Genomic DNA, 25,109 nt, shown 5'->3' with positions numbered 1-25,109 from the left:
TAGTTGCTCTAATTTATAAATTGCTGCTAACTTCTGTGTTTCAATTCTTACAGCTAACTTGGTATTAAAATTATTAAATAGTGGCTTCTTACTTTAGTCTTGTGTCATGCACTTCCTCTAGTCAGGTAGAAAGTAGACTTATTATTCAATTTAGATTTAACTGTTAATTCAAATAACAACTGTAGCATGTGTGTTGAGTGTTTTTTTTTAATATCTTTATTGGAGTATAACTGCTTCACAATGTTGTGTTAGTTTCTGCTGTACAACAAAGTAAATCAGCTATATGTATACATATATCCCCATATCCCCTCCTTCTTAAGCCTCCCTCCCACCCTCCCTATCCTACCCCTCTAGGTCATCACAAAGCATCGAGCTGATCTCCCTGTGCTATGCAACAGCTTCCCACTAGCTATCCATTTTACATTTTGTAGTGTATATATGTCAATGCTACTCTTTCATTCGTCCCAGCTTCCCCTTCCCCCACTGTGTCCTCAAGTCCGTTCTCTACGTCTGCATCTTTGTTCCTGCCCTGCCACTAGGTTCATCAGTACCATTCTTTTAGATTCCATATATGTGCATTAGCATACGGTATTTGTTTTCCTCTTTCTGACTTCACTCTGTATGACAGTGTGTTGAGTTTCTGCTATCTAATCTTTATGACTATATAATGCATTATGACTAGACTTAGAATAATATTAACCCAGAGTTTAACTCTGAAGAATTAGGTATAGTGGACCTTAAAACTCTATCATCTTGTCAGGCTTGCAGTTATTAACCTGTTTAGTTGCTTATGATTCACATCTTTATTCATCAAATATTATGTGCCACCTATGGTAATTTTGAGCATCTGTTATGTGCCAGGCTGTGTTCTTGTCTCTGGAGGATTCAGTGATGAACAAACTAGACAAAGTCTCTGTTCTCATGAAATGTACATGCTAGTGAGATAAAATATTAAAGAAGTCCACAGTGTAATTTCAGATAGCAGTAAGTGCTGTAAAGAAAATACAATACAATCATGTGACAAAGAGTGACAGAGAGAGGGGTAGGAAGAGGAAGACTACTTTAGGGTGAATTTAGGGCGCTCAAATTGGACTAACACCATTGAAGATTTGGAGAAAATAACATTCTAAGCAGAGGAACCCAAGAGTTCTGAGTTTATGGTAGATTTCTTTCTTTTCTTTGGGACAAAGAAGAGGAGGAGGAATGTGATGGTGATGATATTGGTGATAATAAGACCATTTTTTGAGGGTTTATTGTGTGCCAGGTGTACAGTATTAATACTGGAGAGATTTCATAATCTCCATGTTGTAGTTACACTGAAGCTCGGACCGGCTGATTCCTGAGTCATGTAGGAATTGGTAGAACTGGAATTAGACCCTGCTCTGTCTGTGCCATAACCCTGTCCACGTATTATTCCCAAAGCCAACAGGGTTAGTACCACAGTCTTTCTTTCTTATGTACTTGCTCATCAGTTCAACATCTAACCCTTATGTAATGAACTAGCTGCAATCTTCTATAACCCATGAAATCTTCCACTTCCTAAGCAACAAAGAATAACTGATATTTGAAAACTAAACTATGATATGTTAACACTTATGAGTTTATAACAGATTTTTGAAATTATTTGAAATTATTTATTCATCACATTCATGTGTTTTTCCAAAACAAAATTTTCCTTGAATTTTTCCAAATTCTTTGAGTTGCAAGCATTCTCATTTTCCTTCTCTGTGTTTTTATTCTTCATTCCCTCACCCTCTTCATCAGAATAAAATGCATATTGAGGACAGTAGTAATTGATAGCACTGAATGATGTAGATATATGCAATTTAGAAAAAAGAATAGTATTTTCAAGTTTTGAATCATATTTTCTGATACAGAAATATGAAGGAAAAAGGTAGTACATTGTCATTTCAAATTAAATTAAAATAGTTTGGTTTTATTAATAGACATAAATTATGAAGGTTTACCAATACAATTGGAATGCTTTTATGTAATTAGAAAATTCCAAAAAGAACTTGAAAAAGCTCATAAATCTACCATATGACAAAAGCACTTTAATAAATTTCTCCTGTGAATAAAAATTTGGAATCCAGTTGCCTACTTGCTTTTTATATTTTACTCACTTAGACAAAGAGAAGGAAAGCTCATATTTATTGTCATATATCATAATAGTAACTGCAAAAAAATGATTAATATATCTACTTCTCATAGTCATTAAGGATTTGCAGTCAACCATTTTCTAGTATGTTTTCCTTCCATTATGTTAACTGTTGTCAAAAGACAAGACTCAAAACCAGGGCCTTGGGTTAAACTAAGATTAGATCCAGTGACCTGGCATTCCTCCAGAAGTTTTTCCATTGTGGAATTTCAAGATGCTACCTAAATAATGGGGTTTAATTAGTACTCAGATAAATGGGTAGTTGCCACACTTTCAAGGATTACCAGTCTCATGTCACCACTGCCTGGCGTGCACTTCCCACTAGTTTTACTTATCCATTCAATGTATTCCCCCCCATCCCCGTGTCCAGACAGATGCAGAATAATCACTGACTCTCCTTATAAATACTCAAAGTAAAATACCAGCACTTTGACTTCTTTCTCTCCCTCTTCCCTATCAAATTAGCAAAGACTAAAAACCACGTTAATACCCAGTTTGGTGAGAGTAGGGCAAAAATTTGCGCAGACATTGCTGAAGGGAATGTAATTCAATACAGTTGCTTTGAAAAGCTATTAAGTACTATATATATAAGAAGATCCTTAATAAAGGTATTCATTTAGTTCTAGTTATTCAGCATTGGGGAATCTAGCCAAAGGAAATAATCCAAAATGTAATCAAATTATGCCTAAAGCAATTAATGAATATATTTTATATACTCAGTAAATAGGAAGAAACATCTCAAATATCCAATAGTAAAAGAATAGTGGAGCAGATTATGGAATGCCCACATAATGGCATGTTGTACAACCATTAAATTTGTTTGTTTGTTTGTTTTGCCGTACATGGGCCTCTCACTGTTGTGGCCTCTCCCGTTGTGGGCACAGGCTCCGGACACGCAGGCTCAGCAGCCATGGCTCACGGGCCCAGCCGCTCTGCGGCATGTGGGATCTTCCCGGACCGGGGAACGAACCTGTGTGCCCTGCATTGGCAGGCGGACTCTCAACTACTGCGCCACCAGGGAAGCCCCAACCATTAAAATTTATGCTTGTTTATTTACTGACATGGGCAAATATTGATAAGTAAAGCAAGATATAAAATTTAATATGTATATGATTATTTGTGACCTCCTTCACCCATTTCTCCCACCCTTCACCCCTCCCATTTCTGACAACTACCATTCTGTTCTCTGTATCTATGAACTTAGTATTTTTGTTTGTTTCTTTGTTTTCAGCTACAGAAAACAGAATAATGACATAGGAAATTATTCTTAAATGTAAACAACATTTGCTTATAATTGGTATATGATCTTTCCCCTGTCTTTTTGTTTCTCTATACTTAGGTTTTTCACAGTGAACTAGTGCTAATCTTATGATCAGAAAAAATTAAAGGAAAAATTGTAATAAACTTGAAAAAAATCCTTACCAAACTTTTGCCCCTAGGCTTCCTCAGGATTTAGTTGTTCTAGCCTTTTTTAAGGTTTGAATTTTTTTAACTTTTCTTACAAGAATCCAGCTTGTGAAGTCTTGAAAGTCAACTTTCTCTCTTTCTCTCCTTTATCTGTTTCATAAAGAAAACGGCTTTACTCAGTGATAATTGAATTTCCTTCTTTATAGTCTATTTATAGATTTCCATTTCAGATGGTGGGTTTGTTTACAGCAACATCCATTAGATGTTAATATCATCCTCAGTTCACATGGAAATGGAGGTGACACAAAGCTTAAGTAAACAGATTGCTCATAAATCCTTGCACAGTCTCAGATCTAACTACTTAGTCTTTGTATTTTCAAGAGCAGTTTAAAAAGACAAAAGCTAATTATAGTAACAAGATTTTTTTGTTACACACACACACCTATCTAAAGTGTGATACAAAACAGTACGTAGAGTATTTCATACCCTTAAAAAAAATATGTTCATTGGAAATCTCTTTGCATTTTCCATCCTCAACCATTTAAAAGCCGAAAGAGTGGAATTATTTGTGATTATTATTATAGAGTCAATAATAAAGTTTATGTCCATTACTAACATAGAAGGAAATCTGGGACTACTGAGGCATTTGGCATAATCCGTGACTTTGTCTTTCTGTACAGGATCTAATTGAAAGAAGGTACTAGGGAAGACATAGCAGAGAGCCTTTTTCCTGTTGTTACAGCAGTAAATATCCCTTAAGAAACTTCAGAAGCAGGCATGCTCGTTTGAAGAAGAAGAGAGTAAGAGAAAAGCTGTTCAGTAATGAGTCAGGGGAAAAAGAAAACCTTGTCTGAAATATAAAGGAGGTAACTATAAAGAGGGGAACGTATAGTCTACCAGACACTCGTGAGAGTTCTCAAAGTCTAGATTCGCTTTATGAAGGAAACCCAAGGTAATTAGAAACTGTATTTTTTTTAATTTATAATATTTTCCTTTATATTTTAAAATCTAAAGCAAATATGGCTATATGGCTACATGATATGAATTGCTAGAGCTTGCTTATGGGTACACAGATATTGGAAATTTCTATATTTTGAAATACTTTATTTTTAAAAACTGTTTGGGGGAATCCATAGATGTGATGAATAGCCAAGTGTCTTCTTTCACTGCACTCTGTTCTCACCCTAAAACTCTGCCTCTCCTTCCATTTATGAGGATTAGCTACTTACCTGTGATCCTGTAATTGGAGTAGACGTCTGTGTAATGATCTGAGGCTCTCACTACTTAAAATTGTATTTCTAAGGAAAGTTGCCATATTTTGGACCTATAGGTAAACCATCTGCAAACAGATGTCTACTTGAAATATTCATCATATTGGAGACATCTACCTAGTGAACTTAAGTAGCTCTTATGGAGTAGAAGGAACATTGCTCTTAGAATCTAGAATCCTGGCTTCTCAGACCCTGTTTAGTGGTTGACTCACTGCATTACCTTGAGCGAGCCATTTTATCACTTTGCAGATTTTTTTCATTAAAGTAATGGAATATGAAATAAATGTCTTTTAAGCATCTGCTAAATTCAGTGTTCTGGAGCTATGATACACTGATTTTCAAGTTCACAGAATGTTATACATTGGAAGAACAGTGTGTGGGAGAAGTTTCCTCCTCGTAACTCAAAACTTCTTAACTTACTTTTGGGTGTAAGCACAGTGATTCCTTCTGATGAAATGTAGATTGGTGCTTCATGATATATGATGTTTAGGTAGTCCAGATACGTAAATACCTGGAGTGAAAAAGAAGTAAGAAATTTGGGCATCTTTATGCTCTGGAAAAACCTTGTGTCCTATGGAAGAGAAATTGGCTGGTTGATAGTGGAAGGGAGATGCTAAAAATTAGAGAAGCACTGCAAAGAGAACAATAAACTGCTATAGACACAAACAGTTAGGAACATGCACTGATTCTTTACTTATGAATACCTACAGTCTTAACTCCTTCCTTACCCAAAATGTGAACGCAGATTGCTTTCCATTATAATCAGATCTCCCATTTTTAATGACAAACTCAACAAGAATTTTGGCAGCGGTAGCAAGAAAGAAAAGGATTTATATACAGCAAAGCTGGCTTTCAGGTGTAAAGGACACAGGCAAACAATTATCTGCATGCAAGAACTTGGGGAATATTGTTTCCAAGAGCTCTTCCTGATGAATATACCAAGCAACAAGCTTCAGACAACCAGAAGGCCCCATATCGTGTGACTCCATTTTTATGAAATGTCCAAAATAGGCAAATCTGCAGAGACAGAAAGTAGATTAGAGGTTGCCTAGGGCTGAAGTGGTTGGAGGAAACGAGGAGTGACTGCTAATGAACATGGTGTTTCTTTTGGAGGGATGATAAAAATGTTCTAAATATTGTGAGAGTCAATTTAGTATGACTATACTAAAACCAGCGAAATGTATACTTATGGGTAGATTGTATGATGAAAGTGTTAAAAAGAAAAACATTGTAGCTCTGAATTTTAATTGAAAATATTAGTAAAAACTTATGAGATATTTTATCTTAAAATATATAAATATGCATGTGTATCTGTGTGTGTGTGTGTGTGTCTCCCCTGAAAAGGCCTAGGAACAATGAATCATCCCTAGCACCCAGATTGGGTCTTGAATTCCTATTTCTTACTAACCACGGTTTCCTGGAGAAATGGCTGAAATAGAAAATTTACAAGATTATTCTGAAACATCTTATCAAACCAGGTAACAAAGATGCTGGCAGAGACTGCTAGAGTAATATAAAAAGGACACAAGGGCCAACTTAAAAGAGGCTTCCTCCAGCAGAAGATGAGCATTTTGAGTTTCAGTAAAAATAAGAAGTGTAACAGATTAACACCCATTAAGTATGTTTAAGTTGGTAACTTCTTAATGATACTAAAAAGCAAAAACAATTGGTCACTTTCAAAGAATGACAGGGAAGCAATTTATTACCTTGAAAATTGAATCAAGCCTTTGACTGTGTGAACTGTATCACTGGAAACCAAGTAATAGATAAGCCAAGTATATGTTAATAAAATTATTTCTGTTAATAAACGAAAGTGAAATGATAAAAGTAGAAGCTCACCCATTTTTACAACCCCTGATGAGGTAATGGATCCAGGCCATGATTATCAAAGCTGCTGACTTCTCAAAAGGAAGGCAAACCACATGTGTGCCTCCTGAGAAAAGAACATGTCACCCGGAGTCTTGTCAAAGGGATCAAGTCTCTGGATCCAGCTTCCAATTTGTCAAAAATACGGTGAGAAGAATGTGTTGAACTGCACTACGCATGTGCAGAATGAGGCTCCTAAGGTTCAAATGACTTAAATTTGTCCAGATAAATTATAAAGAAATGAAAGGGGATGAGCTGTGACAGGGCGAGAGAGAGTCATGGGCATATACACACTAACAAACGCAGTAAGGTAGATAGCTAGTGGGAAGCAGCCGCATGGCACAGGGATATTGGCTCGGTGCTTTGTGACAGCCTGGAGGGGTGGGATGGGGAGGGTGGGAGGGAGGGAGACGCAACAGGGAAGACATATGGGAACATATGTTTATGTATGACTGATTCACTTTGTTATAAAGCAGAAACTAACACACCATTGTAAAGCAATTATACCCCAATAAAGATGTTAAAAAAAAAAAAAGAAATGAAAGGGGAAAAGGGGGGGGCCTGTGGTTTAAAAAAGGCTTAGAAGTAGTTTTTGTTGTTGTTATTTTTTAAAGTGGGCAAGACTATCTGTCGTGTCGAAGGATGTGCTGTTGGTTGATAAAGAAATATAAGAGAATAAATGCCAGGATGTGGTTACTTTTGGAGAGAGGGAAAGAGTAACGACTGGGACAAGGCACACAGAGGGCTTCTAGTGGGGCTGACGAAGTCCTGTTTTTTGACCTGGATGGTAATTACTAGGATGTGTGTCTTGACACTAGGCTATGCATTCTGTAGGCATGTGTGTCGTGGGTGAGAGGATCTATATCTCTGTGTGTCTTTAGAATTTAAATATGTTTTTAAATAAATCAGTAATAAAAGAGATTACCCAGAACAACAGTCAAGCTTGGTGAAATGAATTTTGGATCTTGGGATGTATTTTGGATCTCTTTCTCTCTCTAAAAGAATATTTAATGCATTTGCATTAGCGTGATGTGTATAAATTAGAGATCATATTTCGCATGTAGAACAAGCATAATTCAAATGTACATGTAAATATTCTACATGCCTTAAAGTTCTGGTTGAACAGGTATTTTAACTTACAGCATTCTTCTTTTTACTTTATGAAACATTACCCAAATAACTTGAAACAATTTTTCATTTACCACTTTTAGTAAATTTTCAAGTCATAAACATACTATATACTTAATAGGATGCACTATGATATGACATATATTGTATAGAGAACACTAAACAATTTTTTCATTAATTCATTCTCATTTTACAGCAAATGTTACTTTTGTTCAGAGTTGTTCCAAAACTTGGTTTCAGCAGTGTGGAGTAGTGGTCAATTGACGACCACGGACTCTGGCACCAGCCTGTAGCATTCAAATCCTAGCTCTGCTTCTTGCTGGCGTTGTGTGGACATAATTAGGGGTGATAACCTTTCCAACCTCAGAAGCTTGTTAGAAGGATTATGTGACTTAGTAAATGAAGACAGAAGAGTCGCTGGAATATATTGAGTGCTATATAAGCATCAGCTATTTATTACTTGGCCAAAGTCATTTATGCATTTCAGTCTTTGGGAAATTATATGGCTGAAAGCCTACTTAAACATTCTCATTCCTAGCATCCCTGAACTTGGGCGTTCTTACTAAATGATTGTGTTTTCTCAGAGGTTCTCATCCTATTTAAGCAGCTTAGTATGGGGCAGTAGTATAAACAAAGCACGTTGTTCACATTTTATAGTTTATGTCTGAATATTCGCTTTCAAATACAGTTAGCATGTTACAGGTAACTTGGAGTGAAATCTCTTTTTTGTTCTTTTTATCTTGAAATGTTATCAGTTCACAGTATAAGTGTATATTATTGCAAGAGCTATAAAAGAGGAAGATGTTTAGGAAAGGAGGAAGGGAGGCAAGAAAGAAAAGAAAGAAGGAAGGGGGGGAAGAAAGAAAGAAAAAAACTCATGGGGAAAAGGAGTGACCTTGAAATATTTGATTTGCAATCCAGTTTAACGAGATGCGTGTGGTCTGTGATTATAATTAGCTGTGTGATTATTTTATTCACCTATATTTGTATTTCTTAGTGAAAAATCTTTATCATGACATTTCAAATGTAAAAAGTTATTCAACCAGCACAAAACCAGTTTGTTGATCCCCTCCACCCCAATTCTAGATTCTAACCAATCATTGACAAACAAAGCTTAGCCTGTGTGGAAAGAGTTTGGAAAGGCCTTAGGAAACTTAAAAATGTTTATGTATTTAATTTTTCCAAGTTTTCTGAGGAATCTAGACATCAAGAAATATTTACATATATCCACTAGTTTCCATTTCTTTCCTGTTGATTTCCTTGTTAAGAACTTTAATGAAAAAAAGCCCAAAATATAGCCTAAGAAAATTGTACATAAATCTTCTTCACAGTATTAATACGAACCATGCCTCATTTTACAGATATTTCTCAATTACATTATTTCAAATCTACAGTATTGGCCTAACTCTCACAGTTGAAAAATAATTGTTTTGTTGTTTTTTAATGTGTTTAACCTTGTATGACCAGTCTTACGCTAAAACAGGATAATTTTACCTGTGAACTACCAAAAATAGATACAAGAACTACTTTACATATAAATGGCCCTTTAAAACAATACTATTGTGTGCTGATTTGCCACAGGGTCCATATGAAGAGAGAAAAAACTAATAAATGCCGTGTTGTGAACCAATAATTAGATTCTCAATGTGGTGTAAAGTACTCACAGGCGGTTCGTTCTTGGCCTCATAAATCTGACCGTATCTTTCCATTCTAATGCTATTAAGTGACTTAGAGACGTGACTTAACAGCAAAATAAGCTCCTGAACCACAGTGGCAAGCACATAAGACTGAAATTATGCAGTGATGACTGCTACTCATTTAGGAATTGGCTGTCCCGCTTGCTCTTAAATACCAGGCGAGCAGCAAATGGAGAGTTGGCGGTTAAACTGCAAATTCAGCATCACATGGCTTAATACTTCTTGTGCTATTTGTGAAACTTGAAGATTATTAAAGATTTTTTGCTTAGTTCACTACAGAAACAGTATACATTATACCTGTGGCAATAAATATTTTTATTATTCTTTCCAATCAATTTATTTCCCATTCGTATTGAATTACCTGAGTTCACCTAGTTCAATGCTTCTCAAACTGATGTGTATCATATTTCCCAGGAAGGCTTATTAAAACGCAGATTTATGGGCCCCACTATCAGAGTTTCTGATTCTGTAATAAATATCTTTAAAAAGCTAGCTAAGTCTAAAACGCCTGTTCACGAAGAGCATTCTACATCTAGATTTTTTGAGTTATATTTATCAGAAGTTTTTTCTTTCACTTACACTTTGTGCTTTCATACATTAGAAAGTCTAAGGTACAGTTGTATTGATTCTTCTTGGTTATAACCTATGATTACTGGCAGGTTAGCATGCATATATCCTTGTTATTTTGAATAAACAAGTTGGGGAGATTTTAATGCTTTAATTTTTCAGAAAAGTGAAGAATACTCTCTTCATCTAATGGCCTAGAGGCTAAAAATTGAATTGTACTGAATCACAGGGAAGAAAAACAAAACAGTTGACAAAAGTTCTCATCTAATTAAATTTATAAATTTAAAAAATGAAGTTCATAATGCAGTTTGACAAATACAACAAATCATTTAATTTAGAAAGACTTCAGTTTAGGGTTTTGATTAATTAAAGAGAGAATGCACAAGTTAGAAAGAGGCAGTGAAAGATGTGTACACACTGACATATAAGGGACTCACAGGGGAGATCCCTCCAGATCAAAAGAATTACGTGTATCTGAGATGGTATGAATCTGGCATTCACTTGGCTATAGCTGTCATCAAACCATCCCACATCAGAGCGTTTAATTAGGGGAATAGGGCCTCTCTGAACCTCAGTTTCCTTATCTGTAAACCAAGATTATTTAGATGACCTTTGATGTCCCTTCCAGCTCTAAATTTCTCCTGGATTAACTGTTTTTATATCTTTATTCAAATATTTAGAACTTTTAAGGTTCCACTCTAAATTGAAAAGCCAGAGTAGCTCAATAAGTACTTATTGGTTGGCCCATATTATGTGCATTAATCAACTCAGCTAATGATATGTGGGTTATTTCAGTTATTTTCAGCCAAAGATATTTATCAGATCTACGGTAAAAAGCTGAAAGTTTTTTTTGTGCTGAAAGATTTATGTAGCAAAAATGAGTAATAGGTAAACTCTGCTTGTACTAATGGGGAATTAGTGTTTGATCTTTTAACAGTGAAGTTTTCAGCATGAGCATTTGAAGAAAGGCTTTGATATTGTACATTTCAAACCGAACCATGTCTGAACTGAAACTAGTTCTTTCCAGAACCATCTGTTCTTATTCATTTCTTCTTTCCTTACTCTTTGCTTTGGTGTGTAAATATTCTTGTATAGTTCTTCAGGAATCTGCAAACTAGAAAGGCAAAGAAAGCCATACATCTTGTTTACAGCCTTGTCTAATCCTATCTGTAAGGGTAAAGTAAAAAGATAAAAGATTTATTTGGTAGGTTCTAAAATCTGAAGTTTTTTTAAACTTTTGATCAAAAACAGCAGTAAGACTGTGATGATGTTATTTAAGTATAATGAAAAGATACAGTTTAGGTATAGTCATTTTGAAACTCTTAACTTTAGACCGTAGAAGTTTTTATTTACACCTATTTATTCATTACATGCTTGAAAGATTATTTTAGAAGCTATTTCATAACATTTTACCACCCTTCTTTAAGCAAATTTTATTAGTTTTATTTTTTTCTGTGAATGTAATCAGAATCTCCATAATGCAGAATCTTTTTGAAGATTCCTTTTGGGTCATTAGATATCTGCCCATATCAAACTGACTGGTGCAAGTTGCCCAAAAACCCTACTCAGTTTTAATGGTCATTTTTTTAAAAATGAGTATGTCTTCTATTATCAGCACAGATTACATTTTTTACCTGTCATTTTTCATCTTGCCCTCTTAACTTTACAAAACCCACCTGCCAAATATAGGTACCAACAAACCCTGAAAACCAAGATTGACTAAGAATTGGGCGGCAAATTAGCACTTTCTGTCTAAAAAATTATGATAGTTTTGTTTTTTTGCCAGTCTCATTTTAGTACTAGCTTTGTGACTCCTGATACTAGTTTTTTTCAGGAATAAATCAAAAGTAGAAATTATCAGCCCTGCTCTCCCATTTCACTGGGGAAGTTGAGAACCAGAAAAGTTAAGTGATGGGTCCAGGCCTCCCACTGAACCGTAGTAGAGCCAATCCTAGGATCCAAGTGCTGACCTGGGTCCAATGCTCCCTCCAGCATGCCTGCCCCATTTGAAGGGGCAGTGAAGTACCATTTAGTGTGCTTTTTGTGGTCATTTACTTTTGAGCACATTATCTAAGATGTGCTAGTTAAAACTTAACTGCTCTTTAGAATGATTTGTGACATTTCTCCTTCATTCTTTTAACAATATTAACTTTGTTAGCTAGTTTGGAATTTTATTACTCACCATTTTGTGTAGAAAGATGCTCTCTTTGAGAATCTGGATTCCTCCTCCAAGTAACTAACCTCTTCGTGTCTCAAGAGGAGGTAACAATCAAATATTAAGAATTGAAATTGATTTAGGCCAACGTATGATTTCATTTAAAGCATCAATAGGTTAGTTAATGTTTTCATCCAAAAACTATTTTGTAATTGTGCCCAAGGTTGAGACTGCAGAATACTTGATATATTTATTTGCAGACAATAGAAACTCGTGGAATAGAATAGAACACTTTGCAAATACTAGAATATTAGTGGTTTCTCATTACAGTGCTCCAGATATATTTATTAATATTTGATTGATTCATTCATTTATTAAATGAACATTTATTGAGTACCAGCTACTTTGCTGGATGCTAGAACAAGACAAAGTCCTGCCCTCATGAAGCTTACATCTAGTGGGGTTGTCAAACAATCAACAAACAAGCAAATAAGATAATTAGGATGTGATAAATAGTGGGATGGAAATAAGCAAGGTGATATATGATAAACAATACATGAGAATGGCCAACTTTATGTGGGGTTGTTAAGAAAGACCTCTCTTAAAAGGGGACTTTTAAATGGATTCTTGAAGTTAAGAATGAACCAGGCATGCAAAGAGCTAGGGAAAGGGCATTGCAGCCAGAGGAAACAGCAAAGGCAAAAACCTCAAGATGGAAAGGGTCGCTGTTTCCTTCCTGTCTGTTAACTGAGATTATAAAAACTTCCCACCTACCACTCATAGGAATAATGTGGAGATATCAATAAATTTAATACAAAATGACCAAATTTGGGTTGGATATGTATAATAGACAATGAAGGAGAAATGGAGATTTTTTTCTCTACTTTTAAAGAAAAGAAAATTATTTGAGGATACAAGAGAATAACAGGAGAAAACATTGAGAGATCTGGATCTTGCCCTCTGTAATCAAATGCTGCATTTTGTGATGCCAGTTGTCAGTGTAGAAGTTCACAGAAGATAAAGATCTTGGCCTGGGGTTGGGACTTGATCTGGACCTTGGAGAATGAGTGAATTTGGATTGGCCAACAGGAGGCAGAACAGCGTGTTTCAGGATGAGAGAACTATGTAAATAAGTATACTAAGATGGCATGATACATGCACACAAAAGATAATTATGCAAGAAGATGGAAGTGTTAACTGACCTTGTTGTGGTAATCATTTCACAATATCTACATGTATCAAATCATCATGTGTTACACCTTAAACTTACACAATGTTGTATGTCAATTATATCTCAATAGATCTGAGAGGAAAAACATTTTTTAACAAAGATACTATGGTAGACTGAACTTGAATGAGTACTTGAAACCCTGAAGACTCAAGCTTCAGCCAGGATGGTCTTTGAAAAAATAGAAGATAATAGATGGTCTGATTCATAGAGGTCATTGAAAAGTCAGTAGATCATTTCTGACATGACATTTCATACAACAGAGGGAATTATTATGGTTTCTTGAATAAGAAAGTTGTATGGTAAAAAGAGAAATCAGATAACATAGATACAGATTAATGGAGACAGGAGGGGAAATCCTGGAGAATGGGAAACCAGGTAAGAGGACCTTCTTTGCTCTCATGCCCTTCATAGTACCTGGTGATGAAAATATGAATGGACTGTGCTTGTATCACAGAAAGGGAATGGGCTGTATATGTGATGTTGCCAAGAACTTTAATGTCGATGCTTAATAACTGAAGAGAGAAATCAGAAGTCAAAATGTGTGCTCTCTTGAGCCCCAGGGACTGGCTGACCAGTAGTGTCAGTGATGGAACTAGGGACATGTGCCTTGGACATTAAATGATTGATTTCACCTTGGATATCTTAAGTTCCAAAAGACAACAGGGTACCCAGATTGTGATGTGAGCACAGAAGTAGAAGTGCAGAGCTAGAGTCAAGATGGAAAGTTGAATTTGGGAATGCAATGATGCGAACTAAAGGCTTAGCTCTTGAGAATGAATGCTTTTGATGAAGAGTGTGTGTTTGAGGGTGGGGGAGGCATACATGTGCGTGCACATGCACACGCGAACACACACACACACACACACACGTATTAGGTTGGCCAAAAAGGTCATTCGGATTTTTCCATAACATCTTATGGAAAAATCCGAATGACCTTTTTGGCCAACCCAGTATATTTGTCTATAAAAATACATATTCACGCACACAGAGAACCCAAGTAGAACGTACCAAAACAGCAGCTGGATTAAAGAAAAGAAAGAATTTCAGGCAGTAAATAGGGAAAGTTCTTGGGGAAATACCCTTATCATTTTACCATAAAAACTACCACTAACCTTTTAGAGTGATGACTTTGTGTCCTAAGGTCTTTAAATATAATAGTTCATTCAGTTTCTTTCCACAGCCTTTAAAATAGCAAATGCTATTGTTATCCCCAATTTATAGTTGAGGAAGTTTAGGCACAGGTAGATTAAGCAGTTTGCCCAAGATTATACCCAATTTGAAGAAGTAGAGCTGAGATTCCAATATAGGCATTGTGTTTTCAAAGCCTGAGCCCTTAACTCCCATGCCATATGGCTGTAATATTCATGATGGTGTTTTAATTACAAGTCTGACTTCTGTCCTATGTAAGTTTCTTGAAAAGGAGTTAATTAATTAACAGTTTTAAAAGTTGGGTGGAAACTAGAAAGTCAGCAGATGGCTGGGCAGTGATTGGATAATCCCTTACGGCAGAAGAGACCTTGGAATTCTCTAGGGCATGACAGAGACAGGAAAGGAAGAATATACCTTTTGGCTTATTTTCTTTCTCCTCTTCTTCCATTCACCGTTTGCTGTTGAAACAGGAAATTGTCCACTTCAGAAAGAGTTATAATAATAACTTGTGGGGAAAAAATGGTATCTTTATTTTTTAGTTCCTTATATACTACAAATGTCTGTGTCCTCATTTGTATTCCAGGAATGCTAGTTTATCTAAATTGACTGCCAGCCAAATTCTTACATTAAAACTGATTATTTCCTCAACTTTCATTACAAAGTAAGAGTTAGATTCCAAAAGAGTAGGGTTTCAGAAACAGTGTCAATATCGGTATTACTGAATTCTCCTCAGCCCCGAAGCCCAGTGCCTGGATTTCTCTGTGGGGAGGCTTGGGTCTTAAAGAAGGAGTTAAGGACTGAAACCCCTTCCTCTGGACACACAAGGCTTCTTTGACAGTGGCTTTAATGAATGCTTTCCCTTGCTGGGAGAGGACTTTGCTTTCATTCTCCATGCTTTTCAGGGTTTCCCCAACCTTTCTCACATCTCCCTTGTTTGAGGAAGAGGCAGAAGCAATAGTAAGCTCCCAGCCCACCATGCTCAGTCATACAGTATGGCAAGGAGAAGGGACAAGGCTCCTGCTTGCTGCCACAGCTATAATGGGGAAAGCTGTAGCAGTCCTTCCTTCAATGAGTAAATTAACTTAGTGCTTTTCTTTGGACCTAAAACTGTGAAGGGATGTCATCTAATGAATCTTCCTAAAGCACAGTTCTGCTCAAGTGAACTGGCTGCTCAGAAACTTTCAATATTTTTCCATTTTAACAGGATAAAATTCTTAGCCTTTCATTTATGAGCCTTCATGATTTGGGCCTATGCTGTGTACACCTGACCTTATTTTCCAGTATTCCCCCTTTTTGTGGACAGGGAAGCTGACTTATTCCATTTTCTTCTGCAGGCCTCCGCTTGCCTGTGTCTGTGCTTACCTTCAGGGATGCCCCTCCACTCCCCCTGCCTCAGCCTGTCTCTAGCATTATTAAACCCCATTACACACTGCATACAATCCTCATCTAAATGCCGTCTCCACCATACAGACTTACTGAACTCACCTGAACTCCTAGGTGATTTTAAGTTATGCAGTCATTTTATCTGTGTTCCAGATACATATATGCATATATTGCCTTCTTTACTAAATTATTGGCAGAAATTTGTATCAAATTTAACTTTGTATCTTCCATATCACCTACACTTAACGTAAGAGGAAGTTAAAACCGCACAGGGCTGAGAGGATGTATAGATTACTTGTAATAATATGTCTTTTTACAACTTATGCTTTCTCTGTGCCCTAGTAAATAAGTGAAGGCAGAACAGGACCAGAGCTCCTGATTTTCAATCCAAGACTTACTCACCAGCAACAGTGGTTCTCCCCTCTGGCTTGCACGTTGGAATCACTTGACACCACCTGTGGTGCTTTAAAAAATTCTCACCTGGGAGCCCCAAACCATAGAAATTAGAATCGTAGGAGTGCTACCCAGACATCAGTATTATTCAAACCTCCCTACATGATTCTTTGTGCAACCAAGATTGGTAATAAATACTGCACAGCACAATGGCCCCTGGACCATTCTTACATTCCTAGGTAATTCTATTAATTTGAGAAACTTTTATTTTTTCATATCAAAAAAATTTTAAGTAGAAGCATGCTCAATGTGAGATAGTAGAATAGCATATTTTGTTTTTCTTTCAACAGTAGCTCACTTAATTGTTTAACGTTTCAGATATTTCGAAAGAAAGCAGTGGAACTTGGGGTAAAATTGCTACCTGCATTTCATACTCCCTCTGGAATACCTTGGGCATTGCTGAATATAAAAAGGTAAAACTCTTCATTTTCGACAACATGTTTTAAGTTGACATATTCAAGATTGTGGTCTAACAAATAGACACCGGATGGATAATTACTTGAATGATGTTGGTGACTAACACCATTGGGAGTCTTGGTGTCTGTCTTTGTGTTGGAAGTTATTAGTGTTTTTCATTGTTCCGTGGCTTTAGATGGGTTCCCGTCGTGGGATCAAATGACCCCAAGAGAGGCATGCACACAAGACATGATTCAAGGTTTTCACTGTTTCATGGGGATGTTGCATACTGTCTCCATAAATTCCGAGAGCATCCCATTATCTTTAAAATTGTCATCAAAAAATTTCACTTTCAAAGAAGTCAATTCCTAAGATCACTTCCCTTCAGTTAAGCTGCTGGTCAGAGATATTGCAGAGATACAACATTTAGACTAATCAGGTCTCCCACACAACGAGTTGGTGTAACTGAGACTGGAGCACCTGACGCTGCTCACCCACAGTTGTAAGGAGGGAAGGGACTGCTCCATTGGCCCAGATCAACCCATCCTTCTCATCCCATTTGGGTGGAGAACCCTGGCATGCCAAGTCCATGGCAATGTGGCCCCAAGAAACGCCTGGGCCGAATAGACTTTCTGGTATTCTCCCAGGAAGTAGTTTGAATTTTCATGATAGCTTGAGCATTTTGTTAATAAACAATTTTATCTTAAGCTTCCTTCTTAACTCCTTCTTCTCCATAACTAATTAATTGCCTATATGTCTCTTTGTGATGATGGTGAGGATGACAATGATGACAGTTCTTTTGTCATCATAAAATATGAAAGTTTATTCTAGGTACTTTACCCATATTACCACATTTAATCCTCACAACAACTCAGTAAGGTCAGTACTGCTGTTATCTCTGTTTTACTAATCAGGAACTTGAGTCACAGAGAGACTAAGTCATTTGCCCAAAATCATACCATATGTAAACGGAGGAGCTAGAATATGTGCTTAGATGTTTATACACATATTGATTCATAGGCACAAGTTAAATGGCTTTCTTGTTTTAGAAATGGCAAGAGGATACACAGGGTGACTTGGCAAGATTAGTGCACATTTCTTCCTAATTATTTATTTTAGTGACATTCCTTCCTAAACTTAATCATGAAAAATCATGAAATTAATTGGCTAATAAATCAGTTAAATTCATGCTTTGTTTTCATTTGTATGTTATATATCTATACTTGAAATCACGCTGTACCTGTCTATAATTTTATATATGTATGTGTGTCTCTGTGTGTGTGCGTGCGTGCGTGCGTGTGTGTGTGTGTGTGTGTGTGTGTGTGTGTTTGGGGCAGAGGCGTGGGTGTTGAGGCAGTGAGCCAGGGAAAGTTCAAACCCCTGGGCCGTGTTAAACTGAGGTAGTTCTCTATTGCACATTGTGATATCTCAGGATCCATCCATTCTTCCCTTTGGACTCCTGCGGCTTTCTCTGTCAGCTTGGAGATCAGTGGCATGTGCTATGCTGTCTTAGAGTGAAAGTGGGCGTATATGCTTGGCTTGGAGGCAGTATGGTGTTGGGAGATCCGTGAGGGTTTTTTTTTGGCTTACGTAGATCACCTGTATTGCCTTCCATATCTTCATACTTTGTATTTATAGATAGTATTCTGACCTAGAAACTTCTCTGTTACTTGAGATAAGATCCAGTTATGAAAACACTGTGCACATTTAACACATTTTTCCTACTTACCCTCTGAGAAGAATGATATGGGCATAATAGTACACTGAGTTAATTGGTTATCAAGAGACCTGGTTCTAGGTATTTTATAGCTATTCTAGGTTTGTCTTTAGAGCAATCATTTTAACTCTCCAGGCTTATTTGTAAACTGGAAGTTAGGCTACTTAACTAGTTTTTTCTGTACCTTTTCATGTTTATTTCACTTTGAAATTCTGATGAAACACGGCCCTCTCCTCATAAAAGGCATATTCCTGAGTACACGTACTTTTACTCAGTTTCCAAAAGCTAACAGTACCATTGGAGTCCACCTAGGACCTAAGGGCCCCCCAGGTTTAAAATACTGGAGTGAATGATCACTCCAGCCTTCTACTCTAAGATGCTGTGGAGATAGTTCTTATTGCTTCCTGGAAGGTAATGGAATTAGATAAAGGCCTCCGAAAACTAATAGAGGTGCGGGCCTACATCTTTGCAAAAGCTCAGTTAGTTATTGTAAGGTGCTGATATCATTTAATTAATTCTAGCCTCTCTTGAAATCATCATAAGAAATTAGATGGTTTTAAAGCATATTTAACATAGTGTTTATTTTTTTACAGCCAAGAGGATTTTTTCCTTAGTTATACCTATCTTTGTGTACAGTGGAGATATTTTTCAGTACATAAAGGAGTAGTTCTAAAAACTATTCAGTATTGAATCTGCTGTTATCTTTTTTATCTGTATCTCCTGAAAGTTCATTAACTAGGGCTTTAACTTTTTCTTAAGACCTTATTTTAGGTTTACAGTATTTTACAGTATTTTACAGTATTTTACATTAGAACTTTTAATTTCAAATATTACAGGAAAATTATTTTGGATCAAAAATAATGTGCCATTTCATTTATGTATTCTCTGATGTTTTCATGTTAAACTAGAGGAAATTAGGTGACCATTTTACAACTGACAGGAACACTTTTAACTTCTTCCTGGCAACCTGTATGAATTTTTTATTATATATTTTATCCACTCTCAATTCCATTTACTAAATGGTAGTGGCTTACCCAAATTTATGCAATAAACCTTGGCAAAATTAATAGTCATATCAACCCACTAAAATTCATCCTATCCCTTTGCCCAATCAAGTACTCTCATGGAATCCTTTCTTCTTCTAGCTGTGAAACTGATTTATCATCTTGAAGAATTTTCTCTAGGGGACAAAAGCAGTGTTTCATATTTAACTGCAATAATTAGATTTCAGGATGTGCTGTTGATGTCAACCTGTACATATATGCTGTTTTCTCTGAATCTCTGTATTTTCACAGTATGGGCCAGGGGACAAGGGACAGCTGGCATGGAGCTTATTTTCTAGTTTTCTGAAGCCTGTCACCGGTAGAAGTTTCAAAGGAGATGGGGAAAAATATGTCTGGCAAAATTATATTTTAATTAACTTCTCAGAATAAGGGAGTATCTGTAGATAGGAAGGATGCCCAAGAGAAAAAGGAAGGATGCCCAAGAGAAAAAAGTGCTCAAGGATGCTTTTTAGAATAGCTCTGTATTCACTGTTGACTGGCTTTGAAACTCTTGGCAATAATTATGATGGGGGAGGCAAATATGCTGTCTGTAATATAATTCTGCTTTTGTGCCTCAATTTTGAACATAGTTATGGAGGCTACTCTTCGCCAACACCTATATGTTAACAAAAATGTGAACTTACTGGTATTATCGGTTCACATTCCTCTAGTATTCAGGTTTTTGCCTAAAGATAATTGGTTTCTTTACCTTTTCTTTGTTAAAAAAAAAAAAAAAAAAGCATTTATTTTAGTCCCTGCTGTGATGAAGTTTCTATGCTAGGTCCAGGTAAGATTTTCTGCTTCTTTTCACTTTATTTAAAAAGATAACAGACATGGTGTTTCTCTCAGGGTATTCATATTTACAGCCTGGTTAGTAAAGCAGAATATATATTTTGTATGTTATACACTCACTCATGTAATTGACAAATGTAAGGTAGTCTGTGCCAAGGAGAGATAATGAGTACTCACCAGGTTGATTTAAAGCAAGCAGTATTTTGAATTGGGGAGGTTTATGTATTTGGAGCCAAAACACCAATAAGCCAAATTAGATTTCAGTATTTGTGCAAACTGAGAATAGCAGAGAACCTAAATAATTTACTCATATCCTGCATTAGAAAGTCTGTCCCAAATCTGTTCAGAAAAAAATGTTATAACTATCTCTTCTGCTCCATCTATAATAAATTCTCAATTCAAGAGATGCTATATTAAGCTGTAAGTTAATTGAAATTATGAGTTGATAACAAGTGGTAATTTGACTGAACAAACACCTGGATGTTATACACAGTACCTGATTAGAGCAACATGCTTGCTTCACCAATATGACAGTAAAATGAAGATGCGTAAGTTACGTAATACCTCTGCTAAAAGGAAAACATTGCCTAGATTTAACAGATTAGATTTTGGTAGAACTCAGTTTCTCTAATGTGAAAATGTTAAAATTTTATGTCTGATCTTGTTACTACTATTAGCAAGAGACCCTATGCATTTTTTTTCTCCAACCTAAAGAAGAAAAATCACTTTTGTGGTTTGTAAAATCAAACATTTCACCACTTCCATAATTCTAGGTATAATTTAAGCCTAAGAAGAATATATATACTAATTTGGGGTTTTCTAAAGTGTGTTCTTAATTTAAAATAATGCGGTCAATATTCCCATTATTCATTTACATCACAGGGCATATAGTCTGGGCATTCCTAGTAATTACTCTGTCTTTACTATGAGTTAGTTTTAGCTTATACTGCTTTATCACTTGTTTCTCTTCGTGTATTTCTCTGAACTGACACCTACCTGGTGGTTATATTAGGTTAGTGGATCTGTCTACAGCACGTGATTTTATTGCACACATCAAGGAACGTGCTGGGAAGTGACTGATCTCTATTCTAGCTCTCATTAGTAAGCAAGGAGATGAACGAACCACAACTCCCTTACCTGTTTTTATTTCCTGCTTTGTAAAGCTTTATTTACCGACTACTCTAATTATCCAATGCAAATGCATACTATGTCATTAGTTACATTGCAGTGTGTATTATTATAATTAAATTGCAAATTGCTTTACTTTATCTGAAATGGGGTCTTAATTAAGAATAGTACGCAGCTTAATGTTTTCTAATAGTGAGAGATTATCCTGTATGAAGCATGTAGTATGTATATTGTAACAAACCCCCTTTTTGTGTTTTGTAATACTTTGGTGGTGTAAAATGCTTGAATATTAAATTATAGTTGATGAGTTTTAATAGACACAAAGTATGAAAGACAGTCTAATTAGGTTAAAATTTTTTAAAGTATTTTCCATATATCTCCCTGCATATTTACTTGACAGTTGAAATATAAACTTCTACATTTTTAAATTTGCTAACCATCTTTTAAAGTACCTGGTTTCAGATTTGAAAGAGGTGTATTATGTTTTAAAATGAAGCAGAATACAGTTCTATACTTTAACATCATAAGAATAATATAAAATTTATCAAGAAACAAATCTTCTGATATGAGAAGATCAAAGTTATTTAATGATTTGCTAATATTCTAAGAAGTAAAATAGTACTTAGTTATCCTAAAACTGTTCTGTAGCAGTTATATAGCCCAAATATAAAATCAGAGCTGCATCTTACAATTTATCTTTTATTTATATGTTTTATGGATCTGTTAAGAATTCAAAGATAAGTTCTACCAACTCTAGGGCTTCCCTGGTGGCGCAGTGGTGGAGAGTCCGCCTGCCGATGCAGGGGACACGGGTTCGTGGCCCGGTCCGGGAAGATCCCACATGCCGCGGAGCGGCTGGGCCCGTGAGCCATGGCCGCTGAGCCTACGCGTCCGGAGCCTGTGCTCCGCAATGGGAGAGGCCACAACAGTGAGAGGCCCGCGTACCACAAAAAAAAAGTTCTACCAACTCTAGAAAAGTAAAAAAGAAGTTACAGTCTTTCCAAGTATTTTAAGCGAAACTGCTTTATGTGTTTATTTTTTCTGATTGGATACTTTATTATATTGGGTTTCCCTCTTTTATCTATTTTAATTCATTTGTCTATTTATACTCTTCTGGAAATAAAAATAACCATACTTTGAGGTTTTAAAACTGACATGCACAAAATTACTAATATCAGACATCAAAATATTACCACAGCTAAAGCTGCTACTTATTAACATTGTCAATATAACTCTTGGCCTTGGATAATTCACTCAATTAAGTTTGTCTTCTCATAAGCAAAACTAAAATAACAATGTTTGTATCTATCCTGATGACCTCATGAGGCATTTTTGTGGAAATCTAATGAATTAATGTGTAAAAGAAGATTAATCATTGCAAAGTGCTATGAAATAAATGTAAATTGGAATTATTATTAATTTATGGTTTTGTGCTCAATATTAATTATGAAATTGTGTGTGTGTGTATAAAACAGTAAAATAGGACATAGCTAAAACTGACTTGGTTTTGATGCCTTTTTATGGTAATCTGTTTTTAAGCCACTCAGTGCTTCTAATCCATTCTCAAACTCGAGTCCCATTTTCCTCTGTCAGGAAGGAAGATGGTATTAGTAGAACCAGCTAGAAGTGTAGAGAGAAGGTATCCCCATAGTCCATATAGGATCGTGGTGGCTTCATGCTCCAACATATATTATTTTTAAAATTATTTTGAAATAAGCCTATAAGATCAAAACTCAGATTCCTCTCTCAAATTATATTTATTGGTGACTTATCTCTTCTAGAAATAAGAACTGTTCAACCCAGGAGGTTTAAGGAGACTGTGAGGCAATAAAATGTAATGTTATCTTCCCAAGTCCCGCATGCCAGCTAGTGCTTAATTAATATGACACAAACCTAGTCTATGAAAATGTATATATATATTCTTGCTAGAAACATCCATGTAGCCCTGTTTTCTAGTTCTTAGGCTGTCCTACTTCTATTAAGAGTCTGACTGCTGTGGTTATTTTCTATCAGTGATTCTTAGCCTTCCCGGTGCTTTAGAATAACTGGTGCATTTTTTAAATATCATTGCTGCCTGTCTACCCTACACTCAGTTTCATCTGGCTTGGAGTAAGGTCCTGGTATTTTTTTAAGCCTGTTCAACCATTCCAGTATTCATTCTAGGGTTGAGAATCACTGCTATGAATCTAGTATTTTTATCCTAAGGATAGCTGCATTTCTCTTCTCAGTTACCTTTGAAAACTTTTCCCTCCCCATTAATTGTCAGTTTAATTCTTGAAATATAGAAATATATTAGGCAATTGGTTTGAAAATACCCAGCTTTAATAGAACAGTGGTTCCCAACCTTTTAGAGTATGTATGTAAGAATTGCCTAGAGGGCTTGTTAAAACACTTATTGCTGAGCCCCTCCCGCAGAGTTCCGGATTGAGCAGATTTTTGGTCAGCCTTGATAATTTGCATTTCTTACCAGATCCCAGGTGATGCAGAGGCTGATTGATGCTTCTGTTCAGTGATCACACTTTGAGAACCATTGTAATAGAAGAAATGACTGAGCCATCCAAGCTGTTTGGATTCTTAAATCTCAGAGCTGCTCAACTCCAAACATCCATGGGGTGGAGGTGGGGGGGTTAGGGGGTCTGTTTCTGTGATTAATTTATTTTTGTTAATAATTACCCAACATTTTCACTTATCCCTAAGCAGTTTGTTGCTTCTAGAAAACAGCTAATTCCAGACCTTAATTACCCAAAAAGAGTTTACATCTCCTTTTTTCTCTTGCAATATATAGTTTTTAATCCAGTAAGACTAGAAAGCAAAGTTTGGGTCATTTTAGCATAGAAGGAGAAAAAAGGCATTTTTAATTAAGGACTTCGGGGTGACTGTTAAGAAGAAGAGCTATTTCCATAAAGCCATTCTTGTTGCTTCAAGCAAAGCGACTTTATTAACAGCAGCTGGTGACCTGTTTTGTATCTGAGGACATTCCACAGCCCATGAAAAGAGGCTAAGGTTATCCTTCCACCAGAGGAAGAGAGAACCTAAGCTTCTTCCAAATCATTTAATCCTCTCACCAAGCTACCGATCACTGCGTCCATGCCAGGCACTTAGTAGCTTGACCAAACTAAAGGCATTTATTTATTGCAAGTGGACAATAAGGATGGCTACAGTTAATTTAAATGTACTTTGTGTATAGCCTCCTTTATTAAGACTTAAGGGACAAGTAATTCTGAGCAAAGGATGCTTTGCTGTTTCTTAGTCATGCGTTGTGAGGCAGAAGGAATTTGAAGAGCCTAAGGGCAGATGAACTGTTCCCTTTCTTCCCACTCCTCTGGTCATAATTGAACTTAATACCCAGGTAAATGGGGTTTTCAGTGTCCTTTGTTCTCTGGAGGAAGAAGCAGATCTAATCTGTTTCTGAACACAGACTCTAAGAGTCCTCATAACTTCTCCACACCACCCACTCTCTTTCTCCAAGAATCTCCATCTGCCACAGACCTCTTCTGCTGTACTTCTGGTAGGGGAGTGGCAGAAAAGTGATGTGTGAATAAACTGGTTATTTTACTCAACCATGGAT

The 25,109-nt window shown here is 36.2% G+C and overlaps 1 protein-coding gene across 3 annotated transcripts in view; it reads left to right on the top strand.

Moving 5' to 3' along the window:
- Nucleotides 1–25,109, top strand: part of MAN1A1 (mannosidase alpha class 1A member 1) — a 175,013-nt gene that overhangs the window by 70,954 nt on the left and 78,950 nt on the right. For all 3 annotated transcript variants that reach the window (XM_079939505.1, XM_079939506.1, XM_079939504.1), the window contains one exon: nt 16,784–16,878. In XM_079939505.1, the coding sequence (XP_079795631.1) occupies nt 16,784–16,878 (95 nt within the window). The remainder of the gene's footprint in view (nt 1–16,783; nt 16,879–25,109) is intronic.

The sequence above is a fragment of the Stenella coeruleoalba genome (assembly GCF_951394435.1).
Source record: "Stenella coeruleoalba genome assembly, chromosome: 12".
Taxonomy (NCBI): domain Eukaryota; kingdom Metazoa; phylum Chordata; class Mammalia; order Artiodactyla; family Delphinidae; genus Stenella; species Stenella coeruleoalba.
The sequence above is the reverse complement of the archived record's forward strand: the minus strand, read 5'-3'. Positions and strand labels throughout refer to the sequence as shown.